At 45.2% G+C, this 17,800-nt stretch overlaps 1 protein-coding gene across 4 annotated transcripts in view; it reads left to right on the plus strand.

The window, feature by feature from the left end:
* LOC137509743 (cyclic AMP-responsive element-binding protein 3-like protein 3) overlaps positions 1–17,800 on the plus strand; it is a 638,953-nt gene that overhangs the window by 281,542 nt on the left and 339,611 nt on the right. For 3 of the 4 annotated variants that reach the window (XM_068233853.1, XM_068233852.1, XM_068233854.1), the window contains one exon: positions 999–1,067. In XM_068233853.1, the coding sequence (XP_068089954.1) occupies positions 999–1,067 (69 nt within the window). Of the gene's footprint in view, positions 1–998; positions 1,068–4,809; positions 4,954–17,800 lie in introns of those variants that run through there. The other variant, XM_068233855.1, reaches the window with a different exon arrangement.

Consider the following 17,800-nt stretch of genomic DNA (forward strand, 5'->3'; position numbering starts at 1 on the left):
ATAATTTTAAAGCTCTCTTTCTCCTCTTTCCAATGATATATAAACCACTGCCCTACGCCTTTTAGTTTTCGCTATTTTCATGATCGAAATTGCCACGGCCGCGATTTCAATCACTAAAATAGAGAAAACTAAAAGGCGTAGGGCCACGGTTTATGTGTCGTCAGAAAGAGGAGAAAGAGAACTTTAAAATGATATCAATCTTTCCATAGTTACATTGTATTACACAGGGCAACTTTTTCTCAAAGTCAGCAGCTCCATTCAGCAGAATGGAGCTGCTGACTTTAGGAAAAAGTCGCCCTGTGTAATACAATATAACTATGGAAAGATGCATATCATTTTAAAGCTCTCTTTCTCCTCTTTCTGAGGACACATAAATCGCCGCCCTACACCTTTTAGTTTTCTCTATTTTCGCGATCGAAATCGCGGCCGCTGCAATTTTGTTCACGAAAATAGTAAAAACTAAAAGGCGTAGGACGGCAGTTTATATATCATTGGAAAGAGGAGAAAGAGAGCTTTAAAATGATATGCATCTTTCCATAGTTTCTGCACTGCTCGGAGTCCCTTTAACTTGTTTTGTCTGTCTTTAACTTGTTTTATCTGTCTTATTTAAGACTGGTGAACTCAATTTCTGATTAGGACACTCTTTAAAATGTTTAAATGGGATATAATTCAATATATTTTCTAACATTTTTACATATTGACTAACCCTAATTATTTTCAAAATATAATTTAAACAAGCAACTGTCTTGTATGTAAACATGTAAATATACAGTATTGTATATAAGGCCAGTAAGAATACTGTAAGGGACTCTGCTATGGTATCATGCAGTCTTTGTACAGGAGCACTTACAAACGCAAGGGGGCATCTGAACAATCTGCCAGTCAAGGTCTTCTGAAGTTCTCTGTTTTGTCAGTGTGTATGAATTAATTAACTGGAGGGGTAGGGCAGACAGAAACGAAACAGACCAGTAATTGCTTTTATTAACTTTATTTTTTAGGATGTCTGCTTATGCTGCCCAAAATCAAGAACTTCAACGTAAAGTTTTGCAGCTGGAAAAAAACAATGTGTAAGTTCACATTTAATGACCCCATCTCCAGGAAAATAAGATACGATACTGCTTTCAAGAGTTTGCAAGCACTGCCAGGTCCTGCCACTTACAAACTAATGATTGTTTCTTTGGCTCATGTAACAGGTCCCTGGAGATAAAAGTACACCTGTCATTTTAATGCATGTTCAGTATCTTTGCGTGTCCTCTGATCAATACTTTATTACATAGTTAGTTTGGTTGAAAAAAAGACATGCATCCATCAAGTTCAACCAGAAAAAAATTACTGTCCTAAATCCACACCTCAGTTGGATCAAGAGGAAGGCAAAGAAAAAAAACTCTTACAAGGCTTAGCCAATTAGCCTTAAAGAGACACTGAAGCGAAAAGAAAATTATGATATAATGAATTGTATGTGTAATACGGATAATTACTAGAATTTTTAGTAGCAAAGAAAATATTCTAATTTTTATTTTCAGTTATATAGCGTTGTTTATAACATTGCAAAATTCTCTAATATTTGCAGTTTAGACACTACTCAGCATTCTAAATGGGTTCAAAAGTCCACTAGCCTGCTCTGTAAAATCTTCCCTTCAGAGGAGAAAAAAAAGATACATTGGCCCATATGCAATTAATTTTTTCCCAGGAGATAATTTTCATCTTCTCTGTAAACTAAATTTTCAGCATTTTACAACTCAAAAAGTACCAAAAAGTTGGTGAAGAAGTTCCATCAAAATTATTTTGAGCACTTTTTTGCTTGCTGGTGGTTTAAATAGCATTTTATGACAACTTATGAAAATATCACCTAGGAGAAAACTCAGGTGAAAAGGGGAATTGCATATGCAAGCTTGTCTTTTAAAGCTCATCTCAAGTGTCTGTAGAGTTTTCTGTGACTTTGAAAGTTCTGGAGTTCAATGGCTAATTTGCATACATAACAACTGGAGTTTCTTAACTCTTCCTTTACTTGAAACAATATTAGACTTGTGTCTCTGCTGCTGCTGTTTTTTTTTCTTAGCTGTACTACACATACAAATTATATAATTTTTTTTTTCGGTTCAGTGTCTCTTTAAAAGGGGAAAACATTTGTTAGACTCCAGATTTATTAATTATAGCCATAAATGACCTTTGATGTGAAGAATATATCCAGACCCTCTTTAAATACAGGTAAAGAATTTGCTGTACTGGAACTATTTCCTGAGGTGAGATATTTCAGGAGCAACCTGCACAGAAGGATGTAAAAGTGTTTTGCAGGGCGCATGCGCGGCGCGCTAGAGGAAGGATGCCTTCTGCGTGAGCTCCGCTTCTGAGCTAAGCTTATGGGCTATTAATAGCTACCACAGGAGCTAAAACTCACCGTCTTTTGCCCGAGCAGATACCCGACAAGCATAAGAGGAGAAAGAAGCTCTCTAAGTCACACTCCCAAGCAGCCAAACAGATCTTACACGAAGTTTTCAAAAAGCAGCGCACCAAGATGGCACCTGTGACAGAGAAGGCCTCGTCAGCCTCTGAGTGCGAACTCAACCCAACCAGAGAAGACTCACCTCCATTATCCTCCAACACTAAGAAGCAGTTACGGGAGGATGACAAACTCTTCCAGTCTATCCAGAAGCTCTTTAGAGCTGAACTCTCCGCTGTGGTTGAGAACTTCTCGGCGCAAATCCGAGACCTGGGCACCCGAGTCGAGGTACTGGAAAATAAATAGGATAGCATCACCGATGCCCTGGCTGAGGACAGAACGCAACTGATGGCTCAAGACGAACGGATCGAGGCACTCAAAAACAGATTAGAAGATTTCGAGAATTGTGCACGTAGATCCAACCTGAGGATTCGAGGCCTACCTGAAGCCTATCTGACCTCAAGACGGCGGCACTCAACCTCTTCTCAGCTATGCTACCAAAACTGGACACCTCACAGTTCAGAATGGACCGCATACACAGGGCCCTGGCTAAGCCTCCTAACCCAGCACTCCCAAGGGAAATGGTTCTAAAAATGTACTACGCAGACGTTCGTGACCAGCTCCTCACAGAGGCCAGGAACTTAGAGTCTCTCCCAGGAGTGCCAGCATTAGTCCATCTTTTTGCGGACCTCTCCCCCATTACATTGCAGAAGCGCCGGGCCTTGCGCCCCCTCACCCTCACGCTACTCCGCGAGAAGATCAAATATCGATGGGGTTTCCCATTTCAGCTTCTATTTACATTGAATGGCCGTAACTGTGCTGTGAAAACGCTGGAGGAAGGTAAAGATACTCTTCAAGCTGAGAACCTACAAATCGAGGTTGTTGAAACATCGCTGCCACAAAGATCCTCTAGGCCGCAAAGAATATGGTAGACGACATGCAGCGCACCGACCAAACCCACAGCCTTCTACATCGGATGCCTAGGAAACTATAAGTATTCCCACATTTTCTCCTTACTAAAACTTTTACTGTTTCTTTGTTACTGATCTTTTTTCTATTTTTTTTTCTATTTTTGGGCTACGTATGATCAGACTTTGCTTTTTCCCCTCTCAAAATACATGGTTGCGAACTTAAGATAGTCTGCTAAATGCCTAGACCACAAAGCCCGCAAACTCATAGATTATGTTAACTGCTCGTGTGCCTGATAATCGTGACTCTGCCTAAAATTTCAGAGACTATGGTTCTTTTACACCCAACCATACACCAGCACGTGCACTTTTCCTCAGCATAGCATTATATGGAGGTCCGCCTGTCCATCCTAGAGACTTTAACAATCTGCCTCCCCTCATCTGTCTCTCTCTGAGCACCATTCACCTGCAGTTTTGGACATATTTAACATCCAGCAGCAAACGTCGGTCTATCTACTAGAGTCAGGGGGTGAAGTGCTTTGCTATGTGGTTTCCATGCTATAACTTTTATTTGATTCCTGATACTGACCACCCTGGCTTCACAGGGCCAGAATGGCTTAATGCTGGCTGCATTTTCACTATGAAATCAAGGGACGCTTCACTTTCCTATCAATCAGGAGACCGATCAATAATGCTGGCCCTGCACTACCCTGTCCTTAAACAATGTATATTTTATTGTGAGTGCTGCAGAGGGGAGGCGACGTGCCTCAGTACACCATCCTGGGCTGATCAGATGCCGTGCAGGCTGGCGCCCTGACGCAATGCTAAATTCTAACTTAAGTATGGAAATCTTGTATATGGCAAACTAAGTTTAACATAGAGGTTTAACTAGGGCCTAGCTCCTAAATGCTTACTGTTCAACAATGTGCAACAAATACCCCGCATTTATGTAGTTTCCCTATAGCATGCAATGCTGGTAACAAGCCTCCAATAATTACATATCAGATCCAGGGTCCGGGCTCCGCCATGCTGGGGGTCCTTCTTCCGTTTTAGGTGGGGGCATACAGCATGGCGGCCCCCACATGTCCTCTTCTCGGTTGGTTGGCCCTTGTCTACTACCCCTGATGATGCTGTGGTAAACTCTCAACTATCACATAAGATGACCCGAGGTGAACAAATATACATGCAACAATTAATTTGCTGGTGGCTCTGTGGGGGGTTGAGTCTCGGCATGCTGGGTGTCCCCCAGAGGGGGTCTAGGGGGGCACCTAGCGTGTTGATCCCCAGAATATAATCCCTCTGAGCTACTCTCTGCTCATATGTCACTCGAGGTTTGAGTTAATATCATCTCTGGTTTATTAGCATTGCAGGGGGTTACCATAAAGGTTGCACACAGATTTGCACGCTACCACACTTTGATTTGAGACATGACTGGACAGCTTTCCACCTCTATATCTACAGGGGCCTGCGGCTCACCTCTCCCCCCTTGGCTGGATATCCTGGCTTGGGGTGGGGGGGCACCTCGCCGGGGTTCCACTTCAACGCTGAGGATCAGCTGTACGAAGATCCACGCATCTGTGAAAAATAAAATCTTCTATGAACTCACCATATACCTTGGGGTGTCTTTTTTCCAAAATGGAGTCATTTGGGAGGTAAAACATGACAGGTGCTCAGAAAAGTCAGAGCTGCTTCAAACTGTGTAAATTCACTTTTTTGTATCATAGTTTGTAAACGTTATAACTTTTACCCAAACCAATAAATATACACTTACTGAATTTTTTTTATCAGACATGTAGCACAATTAATTTGGAAAAAAAAAAAAAAACTTGTCTAGAAATTCTCCTTTATTTGAAAAATTTTAATAAAAACTAAAAATCGCAGCAGGAATCAAATAGCACCAAAAGAAAGCTGTATTAGTGACAAGAAAAGGAGGTAATATTCGTTTCGGTGGTAAGATGTATGACTGAGCAATAAACCGTTAAAGCTGCACAGTGCTGAATTGTAAAAAATGGCTTGGTCACTAGGGGGAGTTTAAGCTCGTGGTCCTTAAAGTGAATGGGAACCGCATTTAAAAAAATTAGACAGATACTTACCCAAGGAGAGGGAAGGCTCTGGGTCCTATAGAGCCTTCCCGCTCCTCTCCTGGTCCCCTCGTTCCAGTGCTGGCTCGCCCGGTAGCAGTATTTGACTAATTTAGTCAAATACTGCTTTGCCCGGCTGAAGGAGGCTTCAGAAGTCTTCAGGGAGCCCGAGTGCTCCAGAAGAAGGGCGGCCCTGTACTGCACCTGCGCAAGCACGCTCTCTTGCACGCTCACGCCTGTGCAGTATGGAGCCGCGCATCTTCGGGAGGACACGGCTCCCAAAGACTTCGAAAAACCCTTTTGGTGGGGGATTGAAACGGGGGGGGGGGGGGGCAGCACAGGATAGAGGGCACCGAGAGAGGAGACGGAAGGCTCTATACGACCCAGAGCCTTCCCTCTCCTTAGGTAAGTATTTGCTTCATTTTTTTTTTAAATGCAGTTTAGGTGTCGCCAGAAAGAGGAGAAAGAGAGCTTTAAAATGATATCCATCTTTCCATAGTTACATTGTATTACACAGGGCGACTTTTTCCTAAAGTCAGCAGCTCCATTCTGCTGAATGGAGCTGCTGACACTGGGGAAAGTGTCGTCCTGTGAAATACAAGTAACTATGGAAAGATGGATATCATTTTAAAGCTCTCTTTCTCCTCTTTCTGGCGACACCTAAATCATCGCCCTACGCCTTTTAGTTTTCTCTATTTTTGCAATTTCAATCGCGAAAATAGCGAAAACTAAAAGGCGTAGAGCAGTGGTTTATATATCATTGGAAAGAGGAGAAAGAGGGCTATAAAATGATATGCATCTTTCCATAGTTTCTGCACTGCTCGGAGTCCCTTTAAAGAGACTCCGTAACAAAAATTGCATCCTGTTTTTTATCATCCTACAAGTTCCAAAAGCTATTCTAATGTGTTCTGGCTCACTGCAGCACTTTGTACTATCACAGTCTCTGTAATAAATCAACTTATCTCTCTCTTGTCAGACTTGTCAGCCTGTGTCTGGAAGGCTGCCAAGTTCTTCAGTGTTGTGGTTCTGCTATGAACTCCCCCTTCCAGGCCCCTATATGCACACTGCCTGTGTGTTATTTAGATTAGAGCAGCTTCTCTGTTCTCTCTTATCTTTTACAAGCTGGATAAATCGTCCTCTGAGCTGGCTGGGCTTTCACATAGTGAGGAATTACAGACAAGGGCAAAGCTGTTTGCAGGAAGAAAAGAGCAGCCTGAAACTTCAGTGCATGAGAGATGCAGGGGGAAAGAAACACACAAATGATCTCTTGAGATTCAAAAGGAAGGCTGTATACAGCCTGCTTGTGTATGGATGTATTTTCTATGTGTGGACATACTATACATCAACCTACTTCCTGTTTTGGTGGCCATTTTGTTTATAAACAAACTTTTTAAAACGGTTTTTAACCACTTTTAATGCGGCAGGGAGCGGCGAAATTGTGACAGAGGGTAATAGGAGATGTCCCCTAACGCACTGGTACGTTTACTTTTGTGTGATTTTAACAATACAGATTCTCTTTAAATACAACTTGAATCTATTTAATGTGAAATGAATAAATATTGTACAATTCTGCAGTATTGTATGTGAATTTAAAGTAATCACATCTACTCACCATAGGCACCAGCAGTCTGTTTATTTAAAAGAAAAAATGGGCTCTATTTATGTAAATTTAGGTCTTGGGAAAGCATTTGATGTAGTACACTTTCCCAAGGCTTTTGATACCGTTCCCCACAATAGTCTGGTACAAGCTGAGGATACAAGGACTAGGAGAAAATGTGTGTATGTGTATAGAGAACTGGGACAGAAGAGAAAGAGTGGTGGTCAATGGATCATACTCAAAAGGGGAAACTATTATCAGTGGGGTACCGCAAGGGTCAGCACTATGACCAATTGTTTCCAATTTATTATTATTTTATTTAGTGCCAGCATCTTGCTTACGTGGTGCTGTACAATACAGCATTACAAGGTATAACAATACAAAATAAACAGTACAACAGTAAACAGTACAAGACAATATTGGATTACAGTTTATGGCACAAACAATTCAATTACAGATTTTTACATAATTGAGGAGGATATGCACACACATTACACAGTGTTGTGAGACAAAAAGGGGAAAAAGAGCTTTGGCCAATTGTCCTTACAGTCTGAAGGGTTAGTGCAATAGGCAAAGGGAAGCTGTGTGTGAGGTGGTAAAATGATGGTCGGTTGCCAAGGTGTCCTAAGAGAGTATGTTTGCCTGAAGAGGTGAGTTTGGGTGAGTGGTGGATGTGTTGAGGGAGGATGTTCCAGATGAGAGAAAATCGAATGAAGTCTAAGAAGTCTTGAGTCGTGCAGCAGAGTTCATGATGGACTCTAGCAAGACCAAACAGTTAGGAGGTAGGCCACAAAGCAGAGAGTTGTAGAAGTGAGTGGATTAGAGCATGCACAAGAAGTTTAGTAGTGTCCTGTGTGAGAAAAGAATGGATGCGGGAGATGTTTTTTTTTTTTTGGGTGGAGGCGACAAGAGGAGGATAGTTTGTCAATATGTGGTTTGAATGAGAGAGACAAGTCCAGTATTACACCTAGGCAGTGCACATGGAGGACAGGGGTGATTGAAGTGCCATCAGCAGAGAATGTAATGTCAGGCAGCTGCTTTGGATTGTGCATTGGACTATGTAACTATGTACGTGTCATCTGAACAAAATGCCAACAAAGTTTAACAGATGAATCCTAGTGAAGTGTACTGATTATTATGATGTCAGTGATTAATGTAAGAGTGGACAGAGGCGCCAGCAGGATAAAAGGTTCTAAAAGGCTTAAAATCCCTCAGGAGGTGGTGGTGGACTGGCCTCCCCGAAGCAGACACGATACCGTCAGTTTTATGACAACAGGTTTATTAATATACTCCAAAACAAACAGTGCAACGCGTTTCACGGGTATGTTCCCGCTTCCTCAGGCAATAAAAAGATAGGAGTACACTGTAAAGACAGAGACAGATAGCATGTCCTTAGACCAATGTATATGTGTGCTGATGATTTTTGGTGTATAGTTATGTTAACGTGAATAATGTGTAAACAATGCTGTGGTTAGAGGTATATTCGGAGAGGGGGTGAGGGGCTGTGCGGGGATTGATATACAAGTAAAAATATTAGTGAAAACATTTCTCGATCGTAAATACCCAAATAAACTACTTAAAGATGCTAGTCATAAAGCCAAAACAATAAAAAATCCCCCGAATACAATTAATACCAAGAACACAGAACCCGTACCAAGATTAATTACAAAATACAGTGCGCAACACCAGAATACAGGCACGTGCACAGGGGGGTGCTCTGGGTGCCCAGGCACCCCCCTTTTTAAAATCTTCAAAAAAGGCCCCTCTCGCCGCGCAAAATAAGCCCCGCCCCCGGCCACGATAAGCCCCGCCCACCCGCAGGAAGCTCCACCCCGCCTGGGACACTTTCAAGTGAAGAGGCCCAGACATGAATCCTAGTGTGGCATACTGACCTCTCCCTCCACCTAGGACCCATACTGACCTCTACCTCCCCCAGCACCCATAGTGACCTCTCCCTCCACCTAGTACCCCGTCACCACTCCCTACCCAGTACCCACAGTGACATCTCCCTTCACCTAGCACCCACAGTGACCTCTCCCTCCACCTAGCACCCACAGTGACCTCTCCCTCCACCTAGCACCCACAGTGACCTCTCCCTCCACCTAGCACCCACAGTGACCTCTCCCTCCACCTAGCACCCACAGTGACCTCTCCCTCCACCTAGCACCCACAGTGACCTCTCTCTTACCCAGCACCCACAGTGACCTCTCCCTCCACCTAGCACCCACAGTGACCTCTCCCTCCACCTGGGACCCATAGTGACCTCTCCCTCCCCAGCCTCCACAGTGACCTCTCCCTCCACCTAGCACCCACAGTGACCTCTCCCTCCCCAGCACCCACAGTGACCTCTCCCTTCACCTAGCACCCACAGTGACCTCTCTCTTACCCAGCACCCACAGTGACCTCTCCCTCCACCTGGGACCCATAATGACCTCTCCCTCCCCAGCACCCACAGTGACCTTTCCCTCCACCTAGCACCCACAGTGACCTCTCTCTTACCCAGCACCCACAGTGACCTCTCCCTCCACCTAGCACCTACAGTGACCTCTCCCTCCACCTGGGACCTATAGTGATCTCTCCCTCCCCAGCACCCACAGTGACCTCTCCCTCCCCCAGCACCCACAGTGACCTCTCCCTCCACCTAGCACCCACAGTGACCTCTCTCTTACCCAGCACCCACAGTGACCTCTCCCTCCACCTGGGACCCATAGTGACCTTTCCCTCCCCAGCACCCAGAGTGACCTCTCCCTTCCCCAGCACCCACAGTGACCTCTCCCTCCCCCAGCACCCACAGTGAACTCTCCCTCCACCTAGCACCCACAGTGATCTCTACCTCCACCTAGGACCCATAGTGACATCTCCCTCCACCTAGCACCCACAGTGACCTCTCCCTCCCCAGCTCTAGCAGTGATCCTGACTACCCCAGAACCCACACTGACCTATCACTCCCCCAGCACCCACAGTGATTTTTCCCTCCCGCAGTGGCTACCCTCCTGTCCCCTGAAGCACCCACAGGGACCTCCCATCCCAAAAGCAGCACCTACAGTGACCTCTCCCATTGCCAGCGCCCACAGTGGCCTCTCCCAACACCCAGCATCCACTCCCTCCTCCAGTAACCACACTGACTTCTCCCAGCACCCACAGTGGCCTACCCTTCCCCCAGCACCCACACTGACCTCTACCTCCCTTAGCAGCAACTATGCCATTCATAGCAGCACCCATAGTGACCTCCCACCCAGGGCCGGGCCGAGGCATAGGCTGGAGAGGCTCCAGCCTCAGGGCGCAGTGTAGGAGGGGGCGCACAATTCATTCAGCTGTCATTCCTAATTGTGTTTGAAGCAGAAAGAAATAAGAAAAGGGGATACATAGCAGTGACTGCAAGCCAGATAACTAGATATTAAGGTGTTGGTGAGGTTGTGGGCCCTGTGGCACCTCTTAGTCTAATAGCAATCAGTGTGTGATGGCTAGGGTGGGAGGGATCGAGGGGCGCACTTTGGTGTCTCAGCCTTGGGTGCTGGAGGACCTTGTCCCGCCTCTGCACCCCCTGCACCCACAATGACCTCTACCTCCCGAGACCACACTGACTTCTCCCAGCACCCACAGTGGCCTACCCTTCCCCCAGCACCCGCACTGACCTCTACCTCCCTTAGCAGCAACTATGCCATTCATAGCAGCACCCATAGTGACCTCCTACCCCCTGCACCCACAATGACCTCTACCTCCCGAGACCCACAGTGATCTCCCCCAAAGGACCCACAGTGACCTCCCTTTCCTCCAACATCCATACTGACCTCTACCTTCTACAGCACCCACAGTTACTTCTCCCCCCAGCACCCACAGTGACCTACCCTTCCCCATCAACCACACTGACCTCAAGCTCCCCTAGCAGCAACTATGCCATTCATAGCAGTACCCACAGTGACCTCCAACTCCCTGCACCCACAGCAATCCCACCAATATTCAGCACCCACATTACACTCAACTAGTAACCCCCACTATAGCAAGCATCCAGTACTTGCACCAAGCACCCTGCACCAAATACTCACATCCGGCCTCAATATGGCACTTAGTACTTGCATCAAACTGCCACATGACACCCAATACCTGCACCCCTTTACCCTATAGCTGGCACCCAGTACTCAAACCTACATGGCACAGTACTTGCACCCAGCTCTGACATGTCACTCACTACTCACACCTGCACACAGCCTCCACATGGCACCCACCAGTACTAGCACCAGAAATATCTGCACTCAGAACCCACGTGACACACAACACCCACACAGAGCTAGCACCCAGTACAGGCATGGCACCAAGTATTTGCACCTATGTGATACCCAGTACCTGCACCCAACACCCACATGTTTCATCTGCTGTAGTTCCAGTTGCACTAAGCCTCCACTTTGTGCCCAGCACCCACACCAAGCACTCACATATGAAATCCAGTACTTGCACCCAGAACTCAAAAGGGACTGAGTACCTGCAATCAACACCTACATGATGGTTGATACACACCCATACAGCCAGAATCCACATGACACCCTGTGCCAGCACCTAGAGCTCACATGGCACCCAGCATCTTCCTTTAGCACCCACATGACAACAAATACCCCAGTAGCCAGCACCCATATGTCACCATGTACTCACTCCCAGTACCCACTTGGCACTCAGTATTTGCACCTAAGACCCACATACCCCCATAATCAACACTCACATGGCACAGTACTCACACGTCGCTAAGTTCCAAAGCCATTATATGCACCTAGTACCCGTCCATGGCCAGCACCAAAATAGCACCCAGTACCCATCCTTGGTCCGAACCCATGAGACACAGTACTCTCCCATGGCACAAATCCAGACCACACACGGCACTCCCTACTCACTCATGTCCAACACTCACATGGCTCCCTGTACCAATTAGCACTCACATGGCACCCACTATTGTTTATCACCATCTGCTACTCATTCAGCACCCAATACTGCATAGCACCCACTGCAAATAAACACCCAATACAAACTTGACCTTGGTAACTAAAGCAGCTTGACACAGACTTTACTTTGGCATCTCGGCACCCACTGCAACTTACCACAAAGTGAATCATTGTGTCTTACCATCTACTCCATCTTGGCACCCACTGCACCTTGGCACTTACTGCAGTTTTGCATCTACTAATGCTTAGCAACCACTGCATATTGGTAAACACTTGTTTGTCTGAAAAGAGGCTTGGGTGCAGATCAAGAGGGACAGACGTCCCAATAATGAAAGGTGAGTCTGTGCCTCTACAGTGGGCTCCACTGTGCCCACTCTAACCCACAGTGGGCACCTATCACTGCCGATTTGAGGGTGGTAGCACCAAAAGAGTTGTAAGGAGGCACAAAGTCTGCCTGATACTGCTATAAAGGTGTGTGTGTGTGTGTGTGGGGGGGGGGGGGGGGTTAAGACTGCCTTATTGCTTTCTGGAGAGGGGGTATTGCATACACAATTTAACACGATTTATCGATTTCAAATTTGAGCACGACACCCTTGAGGATCTTCTGCATGGCCCTGCCCCTTCCTGCAGCACCCACACTGACCTCTACTTTCCCCATCAGCCACCCCTTCCCCTCATAGCTGGCAACCAGTACTCACATTCACATGACACCAAGTATCTGCACCCAGGCCTAAAATTGCACCCAGTACTCACACCTGCACACAGCTTCCACATGGCACCCACTATCTGCACCAAGCACCTACTTAACCCATACTCGCACCCAAAGTACCTGCATTCAAAACCAATGTGATGCCCAAAGCCCACCCATAGCCAGCACCCAGTGCAGGCATGTTCTTGCAATCAACACCCGCATGACACTCGATATCCAACCATAGCCAGAACCCACATGACACTCAGTACTTACACGCAGAACCCACATGGCACCCATCATCTGCATTCAGCAGCATGACAATCAATACCCCCCTAGCCAGAAACGAGGAAGGGGGGGGGGGCATGCGGGGGAAGGCATTGACAGGCCCCTTTTTTAAATTTGAGCACCCCCCACTTAAGGACCCTCTGCACGGCCCTGCCAGAATATATGAAAAATCCTAAATAATAGATTGGAAATCCTCCTACAGGATCCACACCTCCGTTCCATCATTCCCACCGCACCAGCCATCACTTACCGACGAGCACCCAACCTTCGCAACATTCTGGCCCCAGTCGTTTACGCTCCGACACCCACTACATCAACCCCAGTCCATCAACAGACCCACCAGGTTGCTCGGCCTGCAACCACTCAAGATGCCAAGCTTGCAAGTTTATTACCCCTACCAACACTTTTCAATCTAAAATTACAGAATTAACCTATCCAATAAAGAACACCATCACCGGTGAATCTAAATTTGTCATTTACATCATCACCTGCCCCTGCCAACTTCAGTATGTGGGCAGAACCACCCAATTGGCAAGATGCAGAATCGCCGGTCAACATAAACGCAACGTCCTCAATAAATACCCACTGCACAGCGTATCCGACACTTCACTACGATAAACAATAGCAATCCAGACGTATTCTGGATAACCCTTATTGAAACCATACCACAAAACTGTTCGAATTCCTTTGACCTGCTAAAAAAACGTGAGATGTTCTGGATACAGATGTTGAGAACCCTAGCTCCAGAAGGTCTCAACGAGAAAAAATTCATTAATACTTATCCAATACTAGTTTCTTTTAATGGTCCTCTCTTTTAAATCAAACTTCATCTTATACACTTTTTTTTAATATATTAATCTATTTTTATACTTGTACATACTTTTACAACGATACCTTTTATATCATATTTATTTTTTTATATGTAGACTTTTATTATATCTTTGTATGTCAATGATTAATTATGTCCTTTATGCCTACAGTCTTTTAGGGCGCAAAGATGCACCAATATGCACTTTATGTCTGTTAGAATGAATGACATTTGTTACCTCTACTTTCTTTCCCCAAGCAGTCTAAAAAATAACCACTTGGGGGCAGCAACATGCATCCTGTACATTTAATAATCCAAACATTTGTACAGTGCTTTTCTCCTGTTGGATTCAAAGCGCTCAGGAACTGCAGCCACTGGGACGTGCTCAGGAGGCCACCCAGCAATATTAGGGTGTCTTGCCTTAAAATCCTTGCTAAATAGGTACTGACCCTAGCCAGGATTCGAACCCTGGTCTCTTGTGCCAAAGGCAGTGCCCTTAACCAGTACTCTTTTCAGCCTCTGAATAGATACACTTTGTACACATTTGTTTATTTTCTGTTCCCCGAAGTTATACAACCACATCCCCTCTTGCTATTGGCCCAACATAGGTTACATAACTTGTCCCCGCGCTCCTATTGGCCCAACATAGGTTACATAACCTGTCCCCTGCTCCTATTGGCTCACAAACACGCCCCCCAGCTTGCCTCCTCCACACCCATTGAAACACATTACCTGCCCATCACACAGCCCCCACCCCTTATGAACCATGCAATTGGTCCACCCATATACTCTAAGGTATATAAACCTTAATCTCCAGACTCACCGGTACAGAGGCGCTATTCGTGACCTTGAGACTATACTTGTGAGTCTGTTTTACTGCATTTTACTACATCTGATTGCATTGTGTTTTTCCACCTTTATTTTCTCCCTAACCCCTCCCCCCCTCCTTTTTCTTTTTTTTTTTTCCCCCGCCCCGTTTCGGCCCACGTGGCGGTGATTGACAGCGCTGATCGTGCAGGCGCACTACAGAGCGACCTCCAGGTCGCTCTGACGTCATCGCCAGGGACCGGGTCGGAACTCCGGCGAACGGCTGCGGGCAGAGCTGCGGCAAGGGAGGTCCTGGGAGCTTGGGGCTGGAGGAAGCCCCCGGTAAGTACCACTCATTTTAATAGATTTGCCCTGATGACTCCTTTAAAGTTATTTTAAAAAGATGAAAAATTATAACCGGTGCCAGAGACCACTCCCTACAGAAGCAGACTGGAACCTTGTATGTGTATATATATATATATATATATATATATATATATATATATTATACAGTGGCTCGCAAAAGTATTCGGCCCCCTTGAAGTTTTCCACATTTTGTCACATTACTGCCACAAATATGAATCAATTTTATTGGAATTCCACATGAAAGACCAATACAAACTGGTGTACGCGTGAGAAGTGGAATGAAAACCATACATGATTCCCAAAAAATTTTTACAAAATAAATAACTGCAAAGTGGGGTGTGCGTAAGTATTCAGCCCCTTTTGGTCTGAGTGCAGTCAGTTGCCCATAGACATTGCCTGATGAGTGCTAATGACTAAATAGAGTGCACCTGTGTGTACTCTAATGTCAGTACAAATACAGCTGCTCTGTGATGGCCTCAGAGGTTGTCTAAGACAATATTGGGAGCAACAACACCATGAAGTCCAAAGAACACACCAGACAGGTCAGGGATAAAGTTATTGAGAAATTTAAAGCAGGCTTAGGCTACACAAATATTTCCAAAGCCTTGAACATCCCACGGAGCACTGTTCAAGCGATCATTCAGAAATGGAAGGAGTATGGCACAACCGTAAACCTACCAAGACAAGGCCGTCCACCTAAACTCACAGGCCAAACAAGGAGAGCGCTGATCAGAAATGCAATCAAGAGGCCCATGGTGATTCTGGATGAGCTGCAGAGATCTACAGCTCAGGTGGGGGAATCTGTCCATAGGACAACTATTAGTCCTGCACTGCACAAAGTTGGCCTTTATGGAAGAGTGGCAAGAAGAAAGCCATTGTTAACAGAAAAGCATAAGAAGTCCTGTTTGCAGTTTGCCACAAGCCATGTGGGGGACACAACAAACATGTGGAAGAAGGTGCTCTGGTCAGATGAGACCAAAATTGAACTTTTTGGCCAAAATGCAAAACGCTATGGGTGGCGGAAAACTAACACTGCACATCACTCTGAACGTACCATCCCCACTGTCAAATATGGTGGTGGCAGCATCATGCTCTGGGGTGCTTCTCTTCAGCAGGGACAGGGAAGCTGGTCAGAGTTGATGGGAAGATGGATGGAGCCAAATACAGGGTAATCTTGGAAGAAAACCTCTTGGAGTCTGCAAAAGACTTGAGACTGGGGTGGAGGTTCACCTTCCAGCAGGACAACGATCCTAAACATAAAGCCCGGGCAACAATGGAATGGTTTAAAACAAAACATATCCATGTGTTGGAATAGCCCAGCCAAAGTCCAGATCTAAATCCAATCGAGAATCTGTGGCAAAATCTGAAAACTGCTGTTCACAAATGCTGTCCATCTAATCTGACTGAGCTGGAGCTGTTTTGCAAAGAAAAATGGTCAAGGATTTCAGTCTCTAGATGTGCAAAGCTGGTAGAGACATACCCTAAAAGACTGGCAGCTGTAATTGCAGCAAAAGGTGGTTCTACAAAGTATTGACTCAGGGGGGCTGAATAATTATGCACACCCCACTTTGCAGTTATTTATTTGTAAAAAATGTTTGGAATCATGTATGATGTTCGTTCCACTTCTCACATGTACACCACTTTGTATTGGTCTTTCATGTGGAATTCCAATAAAATTGATTCATGTTTGTGGCAGTAATGTGACAAAATGTGGAAAACTTCAAGGGGGCCGAATACTTTTGCAAGCCACTGTGTGTGTGTGTGTGTGTGTGTGTGTGTGTGTGTGTGTGTGTGTGTGTGTGTGTGTGTGTGTGTGTGTGTGTGTGTATGTATATATATATATATATATATATATATATATATATATATATATATATAGATACATACATACATACATACATATATATATATATATATATATATATATATATATATATATATATATATATATATATATATATATTTATTTATATACAGGAAATCATGACTCTTGAATAGCAAATACTGCAGTCATTACTACACATGAGAAAGTGCAGCAGTTATTATAACACATATGAAATGCAGGAAACATTACACCCGTATATGAAAAGCAGCAAGCATTACCGCTTATATGAAATGCAGTAAAGTTACCCTTTCATGATACACAAGTATGAGAATAGTCCATAAACATGGAGCAGACACAGAATAAGACAGGGTATGCTTTATTCTAATCTATCTAGTTTTCTAGGGCCCTAGCTGTCTTCTTCTTACCTTCTTCCTGTTCCATCTATGAGCCTTCTGTCCTCCATCTCTCATTTTGCTGGGGGGTGCCAGCTAGATACATTCAGGTGTGCTACGATGCATCCAAGGGAGGTGAGATTCCAGTGCAGAGGTTGCTCAGGAATGGCAGCAGGCAGGTGTGAGCGCATCTGCATACACAGTGAGGCGAAGACTTTTGGAAGATGGCCTGGTGTCAAGAAGGGCAGAAAAGAAGCCACTTCTCTCCCCCCAAAAAATCAGGGACAGATTGATCTTCTGCAGAAAGTTTGGTGAGTGGACTGCTGAGCACTGGGGCAAAGTCATATTCTCTGATGAAGCCCCTTTCCAATTGTTTGGGGCATCTGGAAAAAGGCTTGTCAGGAGAAGAAAAGGTGAGCGCTACCATCAGTCCTGTGTCATGCCAACAGTAAAGCATCCTGAGACCATTTATATGTGGTTTTGCTTCTCATCCAAGGGAGTGGGCTCACTCACAATTTTGCCAAAAAACACAGCCATGAATAAAGAATAGTACCAAAACACCCTTCAACAGCAACTTCTTCCAACAATCCAACAGCAGTTTGGTGAAGAACAATGCATCTTCCAGCACGATGGAGCACCGTGTCATAAGGCAAAAGTGATAACTAAGTA

This window comes from Hyperolius riggenbachi, chromosome 1 (assembly GCF_040937935.1).
Source record: "Hyperolius riggenbachi isolate aHypRig1 chromosome 1, aHypRig1.pri, whole genome shotgun sequence".
NCBI lineage: Eukaryota > Metazoa > Chordata > Amphibia > Anura > Hyperoliidae > Hyperolius > Hyperolius riggenbachi.